At 28.4% G+C, this 24,390-nt stretch overlaps 1 protein-coding gene across 2 annotated transcripts; it reads left to right on the top strand.

Annotated features, from left to right (window-relative positions):
* The first annotated feature begins 1,258 nt into the window (after nucleotides 1-1,258).
* Nucleotides 1,259-14,122, top strand: LOC124810870 (uncharacterized). 2 transcript variants are annotated; one of them, XM_065820534.1, is made up of 3 exons: nucleotides 1,259-1,420; nucleotides 1,494-1,748; nucleotides 11,306-14,122. In XM_065820534.1, the coding sequence occupies exon 3, from the start codon at nucleotides 11,342-11,344 to the stop codon at nucleotides 13,691-13,693; it is 2,352 nt and encodes a 783-aa protein (XP_065676606.1). In that variant the 5' UTR covers nucleotides 1,259-1,420; nucleotides 1,494-1,748; nucleotides 11,306-11,341; the 3' UTR covers nucleotides 13,694-14,122. The 2 variants fall into 2 exon arrangements, with proteins under 2 accessions (XP_065676606.1, XP_065676605.1); XM_065820533.1 differs by having other exon boundaries at nucleotides 1,262-1,420; nucleotides 11,208-14,122.
* The last annotated feature ends 10,268 nt before the right edge of the window (nucleotides 14,123-24,390 follow it).

The raw sequence follows: 24,390 nt of genomic DNA, 5'->3' as shown, positions 1-24,390 counted from the left end.
TGGACGTGCTGGAATTTTGGAGAGCAAATATGTTCAAATTTCTTCTCCTTGTCCAAGCTGCTAAAAAATGGCTATGTGTACCTGCTTCCTCAGCATCTTCAGAAAGAGCCTTGATGCCGGTGGTGGAATCGTCTCTTATAAAATTGCAGCCTGAACAAGTTGAAAAATTGTTGTACATTCAGCAAAACTATCCTAAGATCCAGATCAAAAGATGGTTTCTAACCAGTCAGGATGAAAAAGAAGAATTGTTTGAAGAGGTTTCTACCACTGACTCTAAGAATTCAGCTGCTTTAAGTCAGGGACCTTTTACTTCAACTCTTACATCAGCAGTTAAAATGGATGACTAACTTAAATTGGTTTATTGCCTAAGTGGCGTCATTGGTCTATTTCACTGCTTAGAGTTTATAAAAATTTCCATATAGTGATTTAGTGATTTCAATAAAACTTTTCTTTGAGATTAAATTTTAATAATTTTTTTACATTAAGTCACAAGCACAAATTTTAACATGTTAAACATGTAAAGCCAACAATTTATCAAGTAAAATATTGTTATTTTTTGTTTTTAGTTGTTTTTTGCTTCAGCTTAAGTCTTAAATAAATTAAAAAATCAAAATTACAAATAAATTTTTATTTATTTCTTTTTTTACATTAAACAGTGCACTTGTCAGTAATTTTATTAAAGTTATTAAGATTTTTAAAAAAAATTATTTTTTTAGTCGGTAAAAGTAATATCGTAATGAACCGATAAGTATCGTTATCGTTCGAATTACAATATGAGTTACGATATTTATGGTAATTGAACGATAAATATCGTAATGAATCGATAAATATCGAAACTTTATCGTGCAAATTTTTTGGTTACGATATTATCGTAATATAAAAAAACATACGATACGCACATTCCGATACCTTATCGTATCGTAATAAGAAAAGTTTCGAAACGCAGACCCTTAGTTTTAATATTCATTTAAACTCAATAGTCTTTTTGAATTTTTATTTAATTTAAGGCTCTGCGAGGGAAAACCTTTATTCGTTTTTGTTTTGTTTATTAGTGCAATTTAGCATTCGTTAATTGATGGGCAATCCCTAACTTGCATTAAGTGCCTCAAGTTTGCAGGGTTATAAATCAAAATCGCACATCTTTTAAAATGCCGCGTCAATAAAATTACTCACTATTTTATAAACTGTCAAACAAACTCTGTTATTTTCGACAAATATTAACATCTAAGTAAACAAATTCAATTTTGTTTACAAACATAAATATTGAGAAGTTTTTTACGGATGATACTAGAAGTACTCATTTACAGATCGTGTTAAAGTTTTAAAAGTTAATTTCAGTAAAAAATTCTTTAGTAGCAAAACCGTCTTTAAAATCAAATGGAGGAAGAAGGTGTTTGCAACGAATTCGATGATTTAAAGGGTGGTTTTTGTTTCTATTACATAAACAAATACACTTTTAACATTGTTTGACAAAACCATTTCATTTTTTTTAGTTCAAAAACTTCCCCAAGAAGTGTTAAATACGCTTGCATATGAATTACCCTATGACTGGAGAAAGCTTGCTCGTAGATTGGATATTGGCGATGAAAAAATTGATTGTGTATTAAGTGAGTTTGCTACTGCCTTTGAACAAACCTATCAAATTCTAAACAGTTGGGTTAAAAAGTATCCTAACAAAGTATGGAAAGATATTAAAGATGGATTGGTTGATTGTGAAAGAAGCGATGTAATTGTTAAATGCGAACGAAGTAAGTTTTCTTATTTATTATAATGAATAAAATTATCACATGTTTTTATCGCATGAGTTATATATAACTAGCTTAAATGAAATAAAATAAATAACACACATGAGTAGTATAAAATAACGTCATATGAAAAGTTAAAACTGTGACTTAATCATAAACTTTTCATTTAAGTGTAAGTAGTTTCAAGCATGTTTTTTCAAAGTTTCTAAGATTTGTCAGTGAGTGAGTTCATGGAAGTGAGAAATTTTAATCGGGGTTTTTGCCAGTAATAAAATTTGATCTAAAAACCCTAAATACAAAAAACTTTGAATTTAGGGCAATTTTAGATCCCCCAAAAAACAATGGAAGTTGGAATAACGGATTGGGCAAGTGTTGCGCAACTTTTTTATCCACTAATTGTTATAGTTACTTAGTTAACTAATTGTTATAGTTACTTTTTTATCCACTCATTGTTATAGTTACTTAGTGGGGTTTACGCAATTTAATTATTAACCACTAGAGAACAATAAATACAAAGTTTTATTAATTTACGACTATTTGTGCATATCCTACAAAAAATGTATTGAAATATTGATAAATATACAATTAATAACTATTAGCCATTCTGGGGTCTGTTTAATTTTAACAAATGAAAAAGCAACCATGACTTGTTGCCAGAATAAGCCACTCGTCGTTACCAGAGTGTTTCACTAATGTGTAAGTGTCTGTATGTGATATATCAAACAGACTGTCCAGTTTAATTGTAAAAAATGTAGCTTTTTGCTTTACTTTTCTTTCTTGTCTTCTGCTTTCAGGAATTTTTTTCAGTGTCTCTCATTCTTTTACCAAACGGACAATCTGATCAGCACAGTCCTTCTTGTTATGCTTCGCTGGAATACGAGCAGGCAACCAAAAATTTTCAACAGTTTTGCAAACTAGATGATTTGCAATGAGTCTTGTTTCTTTTCTAGAATTGTTTTCTCTCTCAAAAAGATATTTTTGCAATATAGCTCTATTCAATGATAGCCCTCCGCCTTTAAATTTTTCTAAGGAAACCAACAATCCAATGGTTTAAGTGAGAAGAACGTCTGCTTTTTTTTTCGGCAATATTTTTGTTTATAGCAACAGCTGGATTAGGTATCGAATGCAGTGAACGTTTTTTTCCTGATCTAAGTACTGACTCTTCTGCATCAATAGATATTTCCAAAACTTTTACTAGGTCTACCAATCTTCTTTATTATGGGAGCCATTGTCGTGGTTTAATACAAGACTTAAGCTTGTAATATTAGCTCTGTTATTGACTATACGTTTAGATATATACTATGCAACATTAAAATGATACAGAATAAGGTTCATTTAAAGCGTTGTAAATTAAACTTATTAACGTTGCAGCATGTTTTTAAGAACTATTGTTGTCTCAAGAGAATTAAGACTTTATGACTTCTTTAAATGCAATTTCACATTATTAAATTCATAATGGAACGAAAATATCGATCTTATAATGTTTGAAATGTATTGAAATAAAAGTAACTAAACTGAATTAAGTTACGCCATATATGTGGAGTTTTAAAACGAATCTCTTATGGGATAAATACAATAAGTCGTAAAGGAATTCATTTTTGTAGAATTATTCCTTAGTGATTGTCAAATAAATTGTGTAAACCCATTAAGAAAAAACAACAATTTGTAAGTAAAAACTTTGTGCAATACTTGCGCAATCCATTACTTGAACTTCCAATGTCTTGTGGGGATGTAAAATTTGATCTAAATTCGAAATTTTTGGTATTTAGCGTTTTTAGATAAAATGTCATCACTGGTAAAAACTCCGGTTTTTTTTTTAATTTCAAAAGAAGTTTAAAATGGACCATCCTAAGCTGCCATGTCACGAAGCCCGATTTAACTCGCAATTTAAGAATTCAAAAATCACGCGACTTACAGATATTAGGTCGGGTGAATAAAAATAAGCAACCGCTTTTACTTAGTAATTGGTCAGCTTTACATGAATAAAAACTTTAAATATTTTTATCAAGTTTTTGTTGACGTAAAGATGAACAGTTGCTGAGTAAATTGCGTAACTTTGCGTGAATAAAAACTAGCAGAAAACTACCAATATTTTTATTCTCGTAAAGCTGACCAATTGCTCATTATAATTCACCCGGCTCCTTATAATTCACCCGGCAGGTGTCGCATGTCACCAAGCCCAATTTTTTACGCCACGTTTAGAGAAATTTTTTTATTTGTCACGGGACATCTAAAACACGATAGTGTTTTAGATGTCCCGTGACAAATAAAAAAATAAATGTCACACCATACATAATTTTAAAAGATCGCGAGACAAATTTAATAAAAAATTGACAAATAAAATGATTAAATGGCACACTTTACTTAAATAAAAAAAAAACAACCAAAGAAATAATATTAATTAGATTTTATTTTGATAGTTTTAAGACAATCATCAAATATAAACATTTAATTTTGAATTGTTATTCGTATATTTGAATTGTTATAATAATTATTATACTAAGCTGATAGTTTAACAGTTTTAAAATACGAAGAAACAACAACACTTTTCATTAGACTTCACATATTTTTAGCCAAAGCTTATTAGTACAAGCAAATGGTAATTTTAAGACCTAATGCTGCGTTAGCCCTAAAACTCTTCCAAACGATCTTGTGTACGATAGGTCGATAATATAAGAATAAGCGATACGTTTATTAGAAGAAATAATAAAATAAGAAGTGTAGTGAATTATTATGCCGATGACTCATTGCTATTACTTTCTCTTTGTCAAAAAATGTTACATTTTCTCCTGATATAAGTTTCCTCTCAGGTAAAAATATTATCTTCGGCCTAAAATTTTGTTATAAAGTGAAATTAGGTTCATCTATCTTAATAACATAACATTGCAAAAATAAATATCAAATTACGAAATTAAAAAAATAGGGAAGAACTTTTCGTTAAACTTACACTAGTAATAATAATAATTGGACTCCGCACCCCTATTTTGTTAGTGTTAATGCCCTCCCCAGTGGGCATGCGTTGTCCGGGGGACTTCCTTTAGACGTCTCACGGACATCTAGACAACTGTGAAATGTCCGACGGACGTACCCAGGACGACGCATGCCCACTAGATCGTCTGGTAGTGTTCTTATGAATTTATTTTAGAAATGAAGCAATATCTTTACCGGGATACAACTTTTAAACAACTTGCTATACGAAGTTGCTTAAACAAGCAATGCCTATCTAACGCTACTTCTTCAGTAATTATGTTCATTCTTTTAAATTTTTCCAAAATCTAAATCAAGTTGTAACGCATATGAATAACTTTTTGTTAAATATGCGCAAATGACACATTTATTCAAGTAATGCCAAAAACCTTATTCTCATAAAAATTTCTAAAATTAATTTAAGTGTGGGATTTATTGTTTTGTAATGTGTTTAGGGTTTCCTAGAGTTTTGTACAGTAGTTTTTGAGTGCAGAGTATCTAGGGTATTGCACTTGTAACGGGAGTTTAGGGTAGGTGAGTACCGTTTCGGTGGGGGTGGTGGCTTAAGTTTCAATGTTTCATAGTAGTTTTATTCACGAGTGTAACGCATTGTATAATAAACTATATTAAAAAAAGTTTTAAAAAATATTTCTGATTTGTTCATACATTCACAAATAAAAAATTCTGACTAAAACCCGTCTCCCCCATAGGTGACGGGAGGGACCGCAATATATATGCGGTCATGTGTTCAAACTGATTTTCATACATTTCTTTAACTGCACCTATTTGATTTTTATTTATAAGCTTACAGAAACATCTAAAGAGATAAAGGTATGCAGAATCATAATCATAATCACGAGGCTTATTGCTATGAACCTGTAAAAAAAATACTGAAGGGGATATTTGTTTTGGCGCTATTTTATCACAACAGGAATAACATTCATATTCAAAAGCATGATTGCATGTCTCCTCAGACTTTAGTTTTGTAGTCCACCTTTTTTCCTCTTTCTGTCAAAAAGATTGAGTTGATATCTTTAATAGTAAATAACCATGTATAATTTAAATGCATACTAACATATATATTCCAGGTAATTCAAATATGTATTACCTGAAATATAAAGAAATAAAATTCGAGAATATAAAAAAATAAACTCTCACTTGTAAATATCAAAAAAAAGAATTAAAAATAATCTAAAAATTATTATTATATAACAATTTTCATATAAAAATATCTATCAAACAAATACCACAATAACGATTAAGCCAATAAAATCTAAATCAGCAGAAAATATGTCAAGTTAAAAAAAAATATTTTTTCATGGGACTTTATGTATATAACTTTAAATATAAACATAACGCCTAAAAATTTTTATTAAATACATTTTACACATGCATTACTTAATTAATGAAACATTGCATACACTACAGTTTAAGTGTTTATACAAATTCATATGCATAATGAAGGAAAATTTTAGGTAGAGTACGTATTATATTTCCACTAAAAACAATATCTGTAACAAAAGGAGTACCACACACTATTCCAGAAGAGGTGAGGTATACGTTGTCTAGTGAATGTGAAGATAAATAAAAACACTTATTGCAAGATGGAGATAATGTCTTTAAAATTGAATTACTATTTACATAATTGCTGCAGTGTTTGAAACAATTGGTATTTGAATTAATGCTATTTTTAAAATAAACTTCTTAAAATGAAATAAGGACCAAAAGTCAAGTGGGTCAAGGTATTTTACAAACTTGAGTTTGTGTATAAGTTGAGTTTGTAAAACTCAAGTTTTACAAACTTGAGCTTGTAAAATATCTTAAGAAAAACAATTGCAAGCATAAGTTATAATTTTAATGATTGGTATAATTGCAATTAATCAATGTGAAAGAGTGCACAATGGAATGATTGAATTTGGTTTTGTTTAAATTCATATGGATAAACAATCTATTGCTATGAAGGATTAGACATAAAGTGAACTTCTAAATACAAATGGAAACTTGATAAACCAAGGTGGTTTGTCGCGGTGTTCAAGAAAAACTAGTTGATAAATCAAATTAATGAAGAGATGGACTATGAGGTGGAAAATTTTTGGTCGAAACCATATGAAAAAGATGAAAAAATAGTGATAAGAATTATTTTGTGTGGTATGAATTGTTTGCACAAGAGATGAAAAATTAAATATTGCACGAGTGTTGTGTTTGCAACTATTAAGAAATGAAAAGATCGAATTTTGCTGGAAACGTGGCAACATTATTTTAAAGTCAAAAAGAAAAAAAAAGAAAAAAAGAAAAAAAAAAAACGACAAAAAGAAAAAAAGAAAAAAAAAACGACAGAGACTTTTTTGAATATATGCGGACACTTCATCGGACAATATCCTGTCAGAAGCTGGCTCAGATTTGACTGCAGTTTTAAAAAATTTCTTAGTCAAGAAGATTTTTGGGATATTCTAATCTGAGATTAAGCACAGTCATATTGCGCCGATTGGAAGTTAGTGATCATATAAGAGAAACGGGTGATGAGGGATTCAAAATCTGCCACGTTGTGGTGTGATTCTTTCCACGACCTTATGCAAAATTGTTTCAGTTTTAAGAGAAGCTAGTAGAATAGGGATACGAAGCATTAATGATGTCATGTATATTGTTATAACTGAACTAGACGCTGTGATGGGTGAGATAAATCTAGCCGTTAAGTCGGACATAAAGAGCATATCAGTATTCACCGACTCAGTAAAAGGTGAATGGTTATTAAAAATTGTACTGACTGCATGTTATAGGGTTCAATTAATAGGACCAGAAATAATAATAAAAAAAAAAGTTTCTCTGTTGTAAGATTTAATAAAAAAATACACAAAAACATTGAGATGAATTGAATTTGAATGAGCTTTTATGAGGAAACGTTAAAAAAGCTACTGCAGAAGAAGCTCGCAAAACCAAAATCAAGTCATTGTTTTGACGCTAGTTGAACAATATGTGTAACAAATAATTCCGCAAGTAGTTAAAAACTTTAGAGAATGTGTTCGTAAATGTTGTCAATGTAATTTAATTGATCCAGTATTAATAAAATGAAATCTTAGATTGTTAGATGAATGAGTTACGAGATAACCTATCGCTTGTGACATGATTCACTATAAAGAGTCATCATATCCAACAGTTAGTGACAATAAACCACATAGATTCGCCCTTTAATGAAAGGTTTTTGCGAAAAGCGTAGTGAGTCAAATGGATTCCGTGTTTTGGGAGCACACCACAAGAACTAGTGATGAATAATGGAGTGGTGTTTAGATGAAATGAGTTTAAAAAAGATATGTGAGAAATGGTGTGTACCAAATATGTATAAATGATGATAAAAACCATTAGGAAATGGAACTGCTGAGCGAAACCACCACACAGTATGTAATATACTGAAACAAGGGGACAATTATATACGTTACAAGCGGTATTTTGTTTAATGCAATACCATCGATTGGAACGCAAGAATAGTTTACACCTGCTTCTCTAAAAACAAGTATATCTGGTGTCTACCAATTAAAAGGGGAATAACATAGAATTACATGGTAGATCACTTCAGGTTACCGTACTTATAGAATTAAATGACAAGTTTATGCTTGTCCCGTCGACATTAATTTGAAAACTGGTAATTTAACCAATATACTCAAAAAAATAAATATTAAAGCTGATAGCGTACCAAGATATATGAGAGACTTGAGAATAGCTCTTGCCTCAAATTTACAAAGTCTTCATTATAAAATTAGTATCGTTGAGAGAATGACAGCGATGAAAATAAATTTGAAGATTTAGGTATTTTAACGGCAAGGGCTGAGAGATCTGAGAGAAAGTTGACGAGGGACAAAGAACAATGGTTTAAATGTCACTGATAGTTTATTACCATTAGTGATACTGATGATCAGAAAATAGAAGAAGCCGATATATTTAGGTGAAACAACATAGGGACTTAAGTCTTGGGGAAACGTAAGTAGCTAACTCGAATGAACTATTAACAATGTATACTAACTTCTAAAAATAAAGCAAAATTTACTTCAAAAATTTATTTACACTCGTTTACATTAAATAAAGACGCTTTGCTGAATATTGAAATAATATTGTTTAACCTCAACTTATATTAAAAGATATTAATTTCATACATTGCCTCCTGAAGTCAGTGGGCACACGATGTCAATCCAAAGTTGGATTTTTGATAGGTTAATCTAACGTTGTAATAACATTAGTTACAATAACGTTATTTTTCATCTTCGACATTGTAAAATGTTATTTACGCTAAAGCTATTGTTCTATAGTTCGACAAGGTAAATATTTGTGTCAAAAAAAAAAAGGTAAATTAAAAAACGTTAACAAAGTTCTTCAAGAGAGTAAATATTACATAACAGCTAGAGTAAAAGAGTGCTCTTTTACCCTTATCAAAACGTATTGCGTAGTCTCTCTCGTGAATTATTGGAATTAGCTCATTATTAAATATCGGTATAAAATGTAGTTATGAATTCCTTAATAAAGGTAGACGAAATGAAGAATGGTAGAAAAAACCTTACAAGTTTATTTACTGCATTGACAAATTCTTGAACCATCGAGTTTTTTGAATATTCAAATTTTATATAGAAATATAATATTATATGATAGTTAACGGTTTTAACTTTTCAGAAAAGCATAATAATTTTTTATGTAAATATATTTTTAACAAAGTATAACTAAATATTTGTAAATATTTTTTTTATCTAGAATGAGTGTGCAGCATAGAGAAAACGAAAGTATACAGGAGCGTGAGGACGGAATGTGAGTCCGAACGCAGGCATTTTTTAAATTCGAAAATATGTCTTCGGTTGGACTCGAGTTTTATTGATATTTTTTTTTAAATCAGTGGCAACAGATATACACAAGGAACAGGAAACTTCTTATTGCTCATAAAAAAAAGTATCGAAATTTTTTATTGTATGCCTTGGCCCCTACTTATATAACAATTGTATAACAAAACAATACCTCAAAATAAAGAACTTACAAAATTGGATAACCTTGTTTTTATAAAGAAAAAAATTTCATAATTATCGAAACCAATTTTATCGAGACCCCAAAATATTTGTGTGTTTTATAAAAAAAAAAACACATAATATGGTAACTTTTTATATTTTTAGTTTGTTTTATATTCTATGTACAAGAAGTACAACAATGGTTTTCGATGAAAATATTTCTCTTAGTCTTAGTTCTGCAAGTTTTCTTACACTTTCTTACTTATTTTATTATAACTACATATATGGCAATTATGAGCAAATCGGGGCAAGAGGGAAAAATTTTAGGGCTTTTTGTTCCCAAGCTCCAATCATCGCAATTTTTTGCAAAGGATCCTTGTTTGATATAAGTATAAACATATAAATGTTTGGAGTTTGCTCCATGTCTGAAAGTTAGCTATCTCAAAGACCAAAAAATGTTTTTGGCGCCCCTGCTCATACTATATAATACTTATATATTATGTCAAAACCACACCACTTTTAACATAAGGGATAGTCCATAAATTATGTTACACAAAATTAATCTTATAGACAGAAGACAAAGGATCCAAAGGTTTCCATTGCAGTGTCTTTAATTAAACTAAGTATATAAACAATCTTTCAAATCCAGCGAAAACCACCGCGCAAAAGAGTAAAATGATCCCCTTCTTTTATTTTTAAAATAAGTTTTGCGTTGCGTGATTAATGGACAATCTTTAAAATATAAGTATTTGAAATTCATTACTGGTAAATTAATCTCAAGCTTCAAAAAAACGTGTCAGTATTTTTTGGTAAACCTTTTATTTGTTAGAATTAGGGCCGACGCGAGTAGGTGTTAAGTAAAGGGTCGGGGTGATTTCCTTTAAAGTTTTTGCCGACAAACAAACAAAATGGTCAAATAATTTTTCAATTTGCCAACTAAAAAAAATAGTACAAGTCCGGTTTTGCCGAATAAATTGATTTAAAAAATGGTTCCAATTTGCCGACTGATTGTACAAAAACGTCCCAAATGATTCATTTTTAAGGAAGGTTGGGGTCACGCCATTCTTTCATCTCTGTTGCGTTGGGCTAGGTTAGAAGGATTAAAAAATAATATTTATAAATTATAAAGATAACATTTAGAAATATTATTATAGGAATTTATATGGAAATAAATGAGTTTGACAACATATTTCATTGTAGAAAAGTTTTAACCAAATGTTGCAATATTAAAAATCTGGTAAAAAACACGAAGTAAAGAATTAACCGTTAAAACAAAACTCATAGAATATTTTTCTTTTTTTTTGATTTGAGATTTTCATTAGGAAATTCACTTATATATGAATTCTCGAGAGTATTAAGAACGTTTTCTAACAATTCCAAACTTAATAAACTCATTACTTTAAAAATTAAACATCCGCTTTTACTTCAAAGCTTTTAAATAACAAAAAATTGCTTATTTACTAATCGTAAATTAGTTTTATTTCGCTCCTGTTAATGAAATAAGTTTTTATTATAGAATTGTCTTTAAATTCAATGTTTTGCGTCCAACCCTCTATGGAAAATTTCCATCCACGTAACAAAGAACTTAAAGAAATACATCGTTATTTATTTCAGGAACAAGATACGAAAAAACCTTTAGTATTATGCGGAATGTCTGGTGTTGGAAAGACGCAAGTAGCCAGAAAATATTGTCAAGAATATAATAAGTTTTATGAAAACATTATATGGATAAATGCAGCATTTGGAAAATTAAGTACTTCAGTGGAAGCCCTTTATCAAAAACTAGGTTTTATTGTTAAAGATTCAGAAAAATTTACAAAAAATAATTCTTTTGATATTAATGAAGCTATCGAAAAAATACATAACTATTTTAAAAACAAAAACACTTTGTATATTTTTGATAACATTGACAATGAAAGTATTAGGAACTTTAAAATGTACATTTCAACGAAACCGAAGTCTTTTACTTTGATCACCACTCAATGGAGAACGTGGTCAAATAACGTAAATCTGATGTCAGTAGATGTTTTTTCTTCTGAAGAAGCTTTTGTTTATATAAAAAACAACATTAGTACAAATTCAGACGAAAAGTTAAAAGAATTAATAAAAGAGCTTGGTTTTCATCCTTTTGCTATCACTCAAGCGATAAAATATATAAACGCACACTCAGTCACAATTGAAACATATTTAAATCGATATGGATTGCATCCCGTACAAATACTAGATGATGATAAATTTCCAACCGAAGAAGAATCGATGTCTGCTGTGCAAACTATAAATTTAGTTTTATCAAAATTAGAAAATGATGAAGGTGTTTCATTAAAATTACTGAACTGTTTATCACATTGCGATGGTCAAAATATCAGCAAACATTTTATAGTCCAAATTTCAAAATACATTGCAATAAAAGATGAATACTTGATTGATGACGCCATTAGATTACTGGTCAGTTATTCATTACTAGATTATTTTGGCGATAAAAAATATTCAATGCACGATCTCACACAGTTGTCATGTAAATATTTTCAAAATAAGAATTCAAGTACAAAAACATTCTGCAGTCTTATAGAAAATTATTTTATTTTTAAGTTAAATGATATAAGCTATCACGCTGATTATGGAAAAGATTTTGTTTTTCATTTTCTGCACATGTTTCGGAAAAATAGAAAAAGTATGACGGAAACCTTTCACCGATCGTCAAGTGTTGTTTATGATTTCTTATCATGTAAAGGTTTATTTCAAGAATTAATTGAAATACTAAAAGCTGTTCAAAGTTTTAATGAAAAAACTTATGGAGAAAAAAATGAACTAACTCTTGATACAAATTATAATATCGCAAACTGTTTGAGCAAGATGGGAAAATATAACGAAGCTTTAGAAATTTATTACTCTGTTGATAAAATAAAAACTGAAATTTTAGGTATCAACCATCCGTCAACAATGAATACAAAACATAATATCGCAAACTGTTTGAGCGATATGGGAAAATATAACGAAGCTTTAGAAATTTATTATTCTGTTGATAAAATGCAAACTGAAATTTTAGGTATCAACCATCCGTCAACAATTGGTACAAAAAATAATGTCGCAAACTGTTTGATCGAAATAGGAAAATATAACAAAGCTTTAGAAATTTATTATGCTGTTAATAAAATACAAACTGAAATTTTAGGTATCGACCATCCGTCTACATTGGGTACAAAACATAATACCGCAAACTGTTTGAGCAAGATGGGAAAGTATAACGAAGCTTTAGAAACTTATTATTCTGTTGAAGAAATAAAAACTGAAATTTTAGGTATCGACCATCCGTCAACATTGAGTACAAAACATAATATCGCAAACTGTTTGAGCAGGATGGGAAAATATAACGAAGCTTTAGAAGTTTATTATTCTGTTGATAAAATAAAAACTGAAATTTTAGGTATCAACCATCCGTCAACAATTGGTACAAAAAATAATGTCGCAAACTGTTTGAGCGAAATAGGAAAATACAACGAAGCTTTAGAAATTTATTATTCTGTTAATAAAATACAAGCTGAAATTTTAGGTATCAACCATCCGTCAACAATTAGTACAAAAAATAATGTCGCAAACTGTTTGAGCAAGATGGGAAAATATAACGAAGCTTTAGAAATTTATTATTCTGTTGATAAAATACAAACTGAAATTTTAGGTATCAACCATCCGTCAACAGTTACTACAAAACATAATATCGCAAACTGTTTGGGCAAGATGGGAAAATATACCGAAGCTTTAGAAATTTATTATTCTGCTAATATAATACAAACTGAAATTTTTGGTATCAACCATCCGTCAACAATGGATACAAAAAATAATATCGCAAATTGTTTGAGCAAGATGGGAAAATATAACGAAGCTTTAGAAATTTATTACTCTATTGATAAAATACAAACTGAAATTTTAGGTATCAACCATCCGTCAACAATGGATACAAAAAATAATATCTCAAACTGTTTGAGCGAAATGGGAAAAAATTAGGAAGCTTTAGAAATTTATTATTCTGTTAATATAATACAAACTGAAATTTTAGGTATCAACCATCCGTCAACAATGAAAACAAAAAATAATATTGCGTAGAAAGAAAAATAGAATTAGTTAACCTTTTTAGTTTTGATTATATTTGAATATATTTTTGACGGTTTACTTATTATGGGCAGTTTATTTGAAACACTTCTTTTTTTATTAAGTATTGTATGTTATATACTAAATCTATTAATATATTAGTCTTGATTCACAGCATGTAAATTAGATTTTTTTTATATTGAACTGGATATTGTTATTTCTAGAGAAACTATTAACTGTTGAAAATTTTTCCTATGAAATCATATACATATTGTACATATTGTACATATTATACATAGTTATACACTTATTAAATATTATTATGGAATGAATTAATAACTAAAATGATTCAAGTTTTTAATATTTCCCTAAGGGGTATATAATTGTTTATATCGTAGAACATTACAAAATACCATTATTAATTAATCTCGCTTTGAATTCTTTATGATAATACTTTTAAAAAAAGCTTTTAAATTGAAAAATTGTTGATTAAACTTTTGCATTTATTGTTATTTTGTTGATTATAAAAATTATAAATTTTATTTGTTGAATGGTATTATATTGTTTAAAAAAAGCAATTTGTTTAATAATTAGACCCGAAAGGTTTCAAAATTAATAATTCCATAAACATTATTCCTAGGTTTGAAACTGATATATTAAAATGCACTTTTTAAGGTTTTTTGTTATGTTGATTCTACAAATTCTTTTTTTGAAATACTTATTAATACTAATTGTTGGAATAATCTTATTTAATTATTACGATTATAAGAATATAGTACTTAGAAGTCTTTGCGTTTAAAAAAAAATATACAATATAATATTTTATATAGTTTCTTTTATGTTTTAATTATTGAATTTATTTTTTTAGTTTTATTTGAAATAATTTATGTTTGCAAGCGTTTCGGTGTTGTTTATGATTGTTATACTTTATATCTAAAGGTCTCTAGTGTGATAGAAAACTTGGTAAAAAGTGTTTTAGCATGAATATAATTATTATTTACATATCTAGCAAGGTATTTGTGATCTGCTTTTCAAATAGCATTTTGAAAATATTTTGGATTGTATCGTTATTAATTGCGTACATAAAAACTCGATATTGATATTTATTTGGTGAACATTCAGAATTTTTAGAATAATAAATGGTTGTGGATGTGAGAGTCTCTCTGCGTTTGGTATTATTCTAATGGCATGTTTTGTTTGTTGATTTGTTTTTAATTTTGTTTTTGTTTATTTTTATTTAATGAGTTTATCTTATACTTAAAGATTTTTTTTCTATGTTTAATTGGCATTTGGTTTCTAAATTACCCGGATATACAGTGAGTGTAAACAGGGTTGTGTGTCTAAAATCAAATAAGGATTACTTTTAATCCTAAATAAGGTAAAAATATCATTTTGATTAAAATGCTGGTTTCTATTAGTATTTATTTATCACAAAATAAACAATATTCTTCAAAACAATAAAGAAAATAAATAATTTTTCACACACTAAAAAAATGAATAATTTTTTACATACTTTTCAAAACACATTAATTAGGGTAAAGTAGGGTAATTTCGGCGTATTAAGATATTTTGTTGATAGAAAATGGTTGCTTTAATATCGTTAAAAAATTATGCATATTAATGCCCTGCAGATATACCTATTAATTTTGAGTATCCCAAGCACAGAGTTTGCTTTAAGAGTAGCTTTACTTATCTACTTTGACCATTTGAGTAAATTATTAACTAGGATACCCAATATTTTCTCGATGGCTTTAAGAGGTATGCGACTACTATATGTGTCCAACATGGTCAGGGGATGTCAAATTCTGAGAAACCACCGTAAAACTTTAGAACTTTGTATACATTTATACTAAACTGCATGCCGAAATTCTTGACCAATCCTATAATAATACAATCGCATTTTTTTTTTCAATATTTTTGAAGCTGAGGTGATGGAAATAAACCTGTAATTTCCAGGATCAGAAAGATTACCTTCCTTGAATATGAGCGTTATACTAGCAAATTTCTACCCAGATGGCACTAGGCCAGAATCAAAGGACATAATTTCACTCTCATACTTTAATACTGCGTCAGCCACAAGCTTTTCGACTCGACAATTTTGTTTGCTGTAAGACTCGAATATTATCTTTAAACTTACTAGAAGCATAGCGTAACTTCATAAATAGTGCAAATTTTTCTTAAGTCGCTGCTTTAATAGAAGAATTAAACGGTTTTAAATTACGTTTCTTTAAGATAAAGGACACATTGAAGTTAGGAATGTTCCGTTCGATGAAAAAAATGTATGCGTCTTTGAACAACTCAAGGCTTTCGTCTGCTCATTTAATTGAGAATAAGTTGACCAGTTGGTTGCCTTTCGGCCCTTATTCATTGCATTATAGTTACTTTTGTTATAAATATAATTTACTTTGTGTAGTTTGAAGTTCTAGTCGATGTATAAATCTGAAATCCTATAAGATGGAATTGTGAAGATAATTTTTCTGAGTACATTCAAATGAAGGACCAATTGTAGCATTATAAATACAATCATGGTCATCTGATAGCACTAGGTCAAGCGTATTATTGATAAAAGTTGGTTCGGTGACTAACTGTGAAAGGAACAATCATTGAAAGTAAAAAAAAGTTGACTAGACTGTTTACCACTTTTACATTGGCCACCCAAATCACACCACCTGATATCACTATTATAAAAATAACCAACAATAGAACACTAGTAAGTTTCCCACCACCAGTTAGAGCTTTAGCGCATATGATTGACTTATCGATTTGTGAATTAAACTCATTTTTCACTATATAACTATATAACTGACTATATAACTATATAACAAACTGTTTGAGCGATATGGGAAAATATACCGAAGCTTTAGAAATTATTATTCTGTTGATGAAACAAAAATTGAAATTTTAAGTATCAACCCTCCTTCAACAATGAATACAAAACACAATATCGCAAACTGTTTGAGCGATATGGAAAATATAACGAAGCTTTAGAAATTTATTATTCTGTTAATAAAATACAAACTGAAATTTTAGGTATCAACCATCCGTCAACAATGAAAACAAAAAATAATATTGCAATCTGTTTACGTAGAAAGAAAAACTGAAGCTGTTTACATTCTTAGTTTTGATTATATTTGAATATATAATATGACAGCTTACTTATTATAAGCAGTTTATTTGAAGTACTTCTTTGTTTATTAAGTATTATATGTTATATACTAAGTATTTTTTTTTAGGTGCCCCAAGAAGTCCTAACGGTCTTGTCGCATAGCACCGCGGTAGTTTAATCAGGAAGTTCACGCCTCCTTCCTTACCATGACGCGAAAATATGTCCAGTGCTCGTTTCGAACCTGAATCTTCTGCTTATAAAGCAAGCGCTCTAACTACTGCGCCACGGCCGCACTATTAAGTCAATTAATTTATTAGTCTTAATTCAAATTATGGAAATGCGATTTGTTTTATTTTGAACTGGATATTGAAATTTCTAGAGAAACTATTGTTACTTATTGTAAAACCGTTGATAATTTTTTTGATGAAATTTTATATTATGCATAGTTATATACTTATTAAAGGAATTAATAAGTATGTAATTTCTCTAAGGAATTTATAATTGTTTATATCATAGAACATTACAAAATAACATTATTTAACTGGTCTCGTTTTGAATTCTCATGATAATATTTTTAATAAAAAATATTTAAATTTGCTATTTTTGAATTATAAAATTATAAATTTTACTTGATGAATTATTTAAATAAGCAATTTGTTTAATAATAAGACGCGAATGTTAGAAGGGAGGTTTAAAAATTAATAGTTTCATAAACATAATTCCTAGGTTTGAAACTGGTATATTAAAATGCACTTTAAAAGGTTTTTTGTTTTGTTGATTCACTCAACCAATTCCATCAAACACATACTTGAAAAAAAGCAACCCAAATTTATTTAATTTTATAATGGTTACATTCTAAAAACACGGAAAGTTTAAAATCTTAAATTATTTTTTTTAGAAGCTTATATCGCTATATTTTCTAGCTAGATTGTAGGGTTTTTTTTGTGTGAAAAACTTACTAATTGTTGGAACAATCTTTGTCCCTCATGGTATTGTACAGTATTAGCTAATTATTTGTTTCCAGTTTCTTTGTAATAATGTAAAATGGCTTTAACATTATTACAAAGAAACTGGAAACAAATAATTTTTAATCTAAATAAAATTGTTGACAATGAATTTTGCGCTCGTACTAATTAATGAAATGGGTAAGAAAACCTTCAAGGCATTTTATCAAAAGGCAATTAAATTAATTTCTTGCAAACTGATATAACTGCTTTGCACTTATGTCAGTTCGCACTTATGTCAACTCGCACTTAAGCCAGTTCGCACTTAGGCCATTCGCACTTATGCCAGTTCTCAAACATAAAAATTCTTGCCTCTTAATTCGTCCCCATAAAAGATGTCATTAAATATAATACAAACAAATTGGAAAAATAAGATAATGAACTCCAACATGGAATTTCAATAATAAATGAACACTAAGCAAAACAAAAAACAAGTAAAAAAATTTAAAATTATATAAAAACTGTTTTTAATTATTACGATTAAGAAAATAGTACTATGAAGTCTTTGCATTTAAAAAAAAAAAATACAATGTAATATTTTGGATACCGCTGGATAAATATATTTCTTTGATACCTTGATTATTGAAATATTTTTTTTTAGTTTTGATTTGAAATTATTTATGTTTGCAAGCATTTTGGTACCGTTATGATTTGGTACCGTTTATGATATACTTTATATTTAAAGGTTTTCTAATGTGATAGAAAACTTGGTGAAAAAACTTGGTAAAAAGTGTGATAAAAAACTTGGTGAAAAGACCTGGTAAAAAGTGTTTTAGCATGAATATAATTATTATTTACATATCTAGCAAGATATTTGTGCTCTGTTTTTCAAATAGCATTTTGAAAATATTTTGAATTGTATCGTTTTAATTTCGTACATAAAAGTTCGATATTGATATTTATTGGTGAACATTCAGATTTTTCACAATAATAAATAGTGGTTGTGGATGTGAGAGTCGCTCTGCGTTTAGTATTATTCTCATGGCATGTTTTGTTTGTTGAATAGTTTTATCAATTTTGCTTTTGTTTATTTTTATTTAATGAGCTTTTCTTAACTAAAAGATTATTTTTCTATGCTTAGTTGGCATTTAGCTTCTAAATATTCCGGATATGCCGAGAGTGTGAATAGGGTTGTGCTGTCTAAAAACATAAAAGGGAATAATTTTAATCCTAAAGAAGGTAAATATGTAATTTTGATTATTTATGCACAGTATGAACAATAGTATTTATTTTTCTCAAAAAGAACAATATTCTTCAAAACAATAAAGAAAATGAACAATTTTTCAAACTATATACTTTTTAAAACACAATAATTAAGTACGCGGAAATCGCGTATTACAGAACCGAATTTTGTGCAAAAATTCTGTGCCACGTTTTTAAGTATGTTTTGAGTTACCGTGTTAAAGAAGTTTGTTGAAAAACTTTTTAGAATTTTTATATTGACATTGAGTAATTTTAAAAACTAGAAGAGCTGAACTTTATTACTGTGTGGTCTATAAATTTTGATTAACTTTATTGCTGTGTTTATTGCTCTCAACAATTTGGTTGTACTTCTAGGATGAAATTAATGTCGAAAATATGGACGAATGTTTTTCTTACTTTTCTTTCATTTTAATTTTTCATTTAGGCACTTGCCAAATTCTATTGAATTCCTAGTTGTCGCAGGCACTCTATTTTTAGTCGCACTTGTTGGTACCTAATTTTTATTTTAACCGATTTCTTTGAAATAAAACACTCGATTGGGAACCAATCGAGTGTTTTATTTTTTTTTATATTTAATTTAGATTAAATTAAAAAAAAAGGAAAGTCGAGTAACTGAAAATTTAACATGTTATTTAATTCATATCTGGTTTGAAATATGAAAATTTTAAAACTTATTTTAATATAAAGTTAATTAACTATTTCAAATGTTTCCTTGTATTATTTTAAATTTTAGTTTAAGTTAATAAATGTTAATAAATGGAAACTTTATTTTAGCTAAAGATGGTCCTAAAGTTTCCTAGTTGTTGCTTTTAGTAAATGCAACAACTAGTAAACTTCAAGATCATCTTTACACACCATTTATAGTATAATCAGATGAAAAATATGTATAAATATTGTATAAATTTTTTATACAATACTTATACATATTTCATATTAGATATTTATAATAAATATGTATAACTACATATGTTTATTTGCTCTGCATCTTTAATTTGCCATCAATGAGAGTTGCAAACTATATGGAAATGACTGCATGGCAACCTTGATTATTCTGGCTGTAAGCAAAATGAAATACAAAGTCGTAAAAGGCGATCCAAAAGGTTTTTTAAATTTTTTAGACAATAACAAATTACCACGAGGTATTATTTCAAGGTTTTATTGAAACCACCTTCGTGTTCTTTTCCGTAAATGTACTACTCTGATTAAGTATTACAGTGACTTTAAACAATATCTTACAATTGGAACAGTAAAGTGTAAAAGTTTGCAAAAACTCTTCGAAAAGCATTTTGTAGCACAACTGCAATCAAAAAATTGTGTGTGCTTTCAGTATTTGGGAAACTCCTTACTCGATTGTGTGTGCTTTCAGTATTTGGGAAACTCCTTACTCGACCATCGATGAAAATGATTTATATAACATCAGAGCATGCAAATTTTTATCATGTTGTGAAAAGATTGTGAAAAATGTTATACAAACAGCTCATGCTTGCAAATCCAATCCAGCAGGGTTGTTTTGCAGACAGACTGACTTTTTATAAAATCAATTAAGCCAAATATTTTAGAATCAGTAATAAATTAATGCTCTCTGAATGAAGAACTTCTTGATGAATGACTTCTGCATGTCTTATTACAGTGGAGGATATGTTAAATAGACAATATTATAGATAATTTTCACTTACTATTACAGACACATTTAAAGAGGAGACAGTTAGTGAAAGCTTCAGAGTATATAATGTGAGGTATTATAGATAGTCAGGAATTATTAAGTATGTTTAGTGATGCTAAAGTACGTTCCCTAATGCAACAATTTGCTATAACTCTTGCAAATTAAGATAAAAAAAAAGACTGGGTTATCTAGACAGTCTAGACTTAAGTTTGAGAGAAAAGGTAGTTAATTGGTCAATTAATGTAGCACATAAAAGTAGATCTAAAAATAGACTGCATCATGCTAATATTTGAGCTGAGATTTTCCAACGGCAAGCATCTAAGCGCAAAAAAGTGGATGAAAAAGATAAAATAAAATTAGTGAGCAAAGTTATCAAAACTGACATTTAATGAAATTAAAAACTTATATAAAACTTGTCCAACAACCAACTATATGGTTTAGAAGATGTCATGTTGGGGAGAATTGAAATTAAAAGCTATACCATAAATGGTACTATCAAAAAACACATGCAAACATATTTTCTATAATTGCATAATTTTGTATAAACGTGTTTTGTATAGTAGAAAAAGAGAATGAAAGAAAAAATGACTTCATATACACTATTTCTTACTGGAAAGATGATGAAACTGATATTGAAGCTCTTGACAATTGCATCAAAAAGATACAGCTTGCTGCTAATGCTGTTTCTGTAGAGTTGCAATTTAATACATTTGAAAACACCAAAAAGATATAGCTTTCACCTTTTACCTGTTTTAAATTTTAAAGTTTGTAAAATTTCTTTTTTTTAACGATATTAATATTTTTAAATTAATTAAACAGTTTATTATAGTTTCATATATTGCGTTATTTTATTCTACTCAAAAAAAGTACTGTAAGTGTTGTGACTTGCCAAAAACATACTGCAAGTGTTGTGACTTGACACAAAAATAATGCAAGTTTTGTGACTTGCCAAAAACATATTAAAAGTATTGTGACTTGTTAAAAATTTTTGATAGACGGCTCTGTCTTACCTTCACGTGGTGTCCATCTTTAAAAATGATTATTATTGTACTTTCATTTATGGAATTTATTACTTTAATCATTTAATAAAAGCCAAGACATTATTTATAAAGAAAGGCATCTTTGAAATAATCATGAATTACTATTTTTTAACAATAATACCCCAATTATATTTTTATTTTGAGAACACCTTTTTTTACTGCTATCGACTTTTGACTAATTGACAAATTGCAGTCCCTCAATAAAAGTTTTAAAGTATTTTAGAATTGTATCTGCAATTAATTAAAAAGTTAATTTTTTTTCTTTCACTTTTTTAGGTTGGGGTGGGCGAAAGCCACCCCAACATAAAAATACACTAATACAGTCAAGTAAAAAATATTTTTATAATTCTTAAATGTTTGTCTTTTATGCTTTTAAATACGAAACTGATATTTTATAATTAACACAGTTTTTGATTTTTAGGGTGTGTTAAAACATCATCACATTAGAAATTGACTTCATCATGCTGAAATTCCTAGTGTTAAGACTTTTTTTCACGCAAAAACTATTGACGGGAACGGACGTGCTTTTATAAACTGATTTAAAAATGGCTAAATTTACCGTTTCTCATATTAAAGACCTATTAGATATTCATGAGAATACGTTATTAAAAATATTTAACGAGAAGTTTGATAAAATGGAAATTAAGCTATTAGATCTTCAAGAAGAAAATACAAAACTAAAAAAAGAAACTAATGAACTAAGGAAATCGGCGGAGTTTCTTAGTGAAAAATATGAATCAATTGTTCAAGAACGATCTGAATTGAAAAAAAAAAGCCAAACTTAAAATCAAACCAAAATGATAAAACAAACGTTGTTGTCAAAGAAAAACTAGCTGAGTTGGAAGACAGGAGCAGAAGAAATATCCTAAGGTTTACGGGAATTGAAGAAGACGAAAACGAAACGTGGGAATTGAGCGAAGAAAAGATTCAAAATGTTTTAAAGACAAAACTTGGATTTAAAAGTAATGTTAAAATTGAACGGGCGCACAGAACGGGGAAAAAAAGCAGCGATGGAACAAAGTACAACAGAACCATAATAGTTAAGTTTTTAAACTACAAAGACAAAAAAACTGCGTTGGATAACTATGTTCTGGTTTGTGGAGCGATCGATTTTACGTAAACGAAGACTACAGCGAAAGAACTTTAGAATTACGAAAACAGTTATTTAAAGAAGCAAAAGATTTGAGAGCCAAAGGTAAATATGCTAAAGTTGTATATATCAAACTTGCAACGCGCGACTTTTAAGAAATTCTTTTATCTTAGAGTTATTAATTTTGTCTTTATTAATATTATTTTTTTAATTTTATTGTTTTTAAATACTAAAATGGATTCAAATCGCTCTAAGAATTTTGATATTTTTAAATTTAATGATTTTATACTTAACAAAGAGTCCGTAATCCGGATAAAAGTTATTTTAGTGAAACAGATGCTTTACAAAGCAACTGCAGCTATTATTATAATTTTGAAATAAAAGAATTGAGCTGGATAAATTTAATGCAATTCATATAAATATAAGAAGTTTAAAAAAAATTTTGAAAATCTTTGCAATAGTTTTGAGGAAAATCTAACTATTTTTAGTGTAATTTGCCTAACTGAAACCTGGTGTAGTTCTGATGACTCAAATTTAGATGATAATTTTAAAATACCGGGCTAAAATTTGATTTCATTAGGGTGGAAAACAAATAAACGCGGTGGTGGTTTAGTTATTTATGTAAAAGAAAACCTTCGATATTATATTCGGCATGACATGAGTATTTCTGACGTCAATATAGAGGTTTTAACGATTGAAATATTGATCAATAAAACTAAAAACATTGTAATTAGTTGTTGTTATCGCCCACCTACTGGCGAAATTAAAACATTTAGTACATTTTTAAAAGAAGATATAAATAAAAGCAACCACGAAAAGAAATTACTTTACATATTAGGTGATCTGAACTTTAATTGCTTTGAGTATCACGTCAAAAAAGACATTAATGGGTTTTATAATGGCCTATTTGAAAATGGAGCAGCTAATAAACAAACCAACTAGAATTACTTAAACAACAACTTCCTTAATTGAAAACATTATAACCAACAATGATTTTAATAATTCGCTTAAAAAAGGCATTATAAAAAGTGACATATCTGATCATTTCCCTATTTTCTTTTTAATAGATATTTATGCGTTAATTTTATATAATGAAAAAAAAATCATTTTAGAAACGAATTTTTCATAATATTAGCCTAGAATCTTTTAAATATCAACTTTTTTTAATTAATTGGGACATTATTAACTTTTCTGAAGACATTAATTTAATATACAAATATTTTTTTAAATTTTTTTTTCGAAATTTATGACATCAATTTTCCCAAAGTAGAAATAAATTACAAAGATAAAAAAATTAAGTCGCCGTGGATTACTAAGGGTATTCTAACATCTAAAATTAAACAAAAACTTTATATTAAATATTTAAAATCAAAAACAACTGAGAGTAAGACCATTTATAAAAATTACGTATGACTATTTGAACGCCTAAGGAAAAATTCAAAATCAATTTACTACACTAATTTACTTGAAAAATACAAATTAAACTCAAAACGCACTCGGCAACTAA

Source organism: Hydra vulgaris, chromosome 15 (genome assembly GCF_038396675.1).
Source record: "Hydra vulgaris chromosome 15, alternate assembly HydraT2T_AEP".
NCBI lineage: Eukaryota > Metazoa > Cnidaria > Hydrozoa > Anthoathecata > Hydridae > Hydra > Hydra vulgaris.
This window is presented reverse-complemented; position numbering and strand designations above follow the sequence as displayed.

Coding starts and splice junctions, on each gene's coding strand:
- LOC124810870 (XM_065820533.1), top strand. CDS start 1,378: ATGGAGGAAGAAGGTGTTTGCAACGAATTCGATGATTTAAAGG. Junction 1,421..1,493: donor CGAATTCGATGATTTAAAGG/GTGGTTTTTGTT, acceptor CATTTTTTTTAG/TTCAAAAACTTCCCCAAGAA. Junction 1,749..11,207: donor AATTGTTAAATGCGAACGAA/GTAAGTTTTCTT, acceptor TTTTTATTATAG/AATTGTCTTTAAATTCAATG.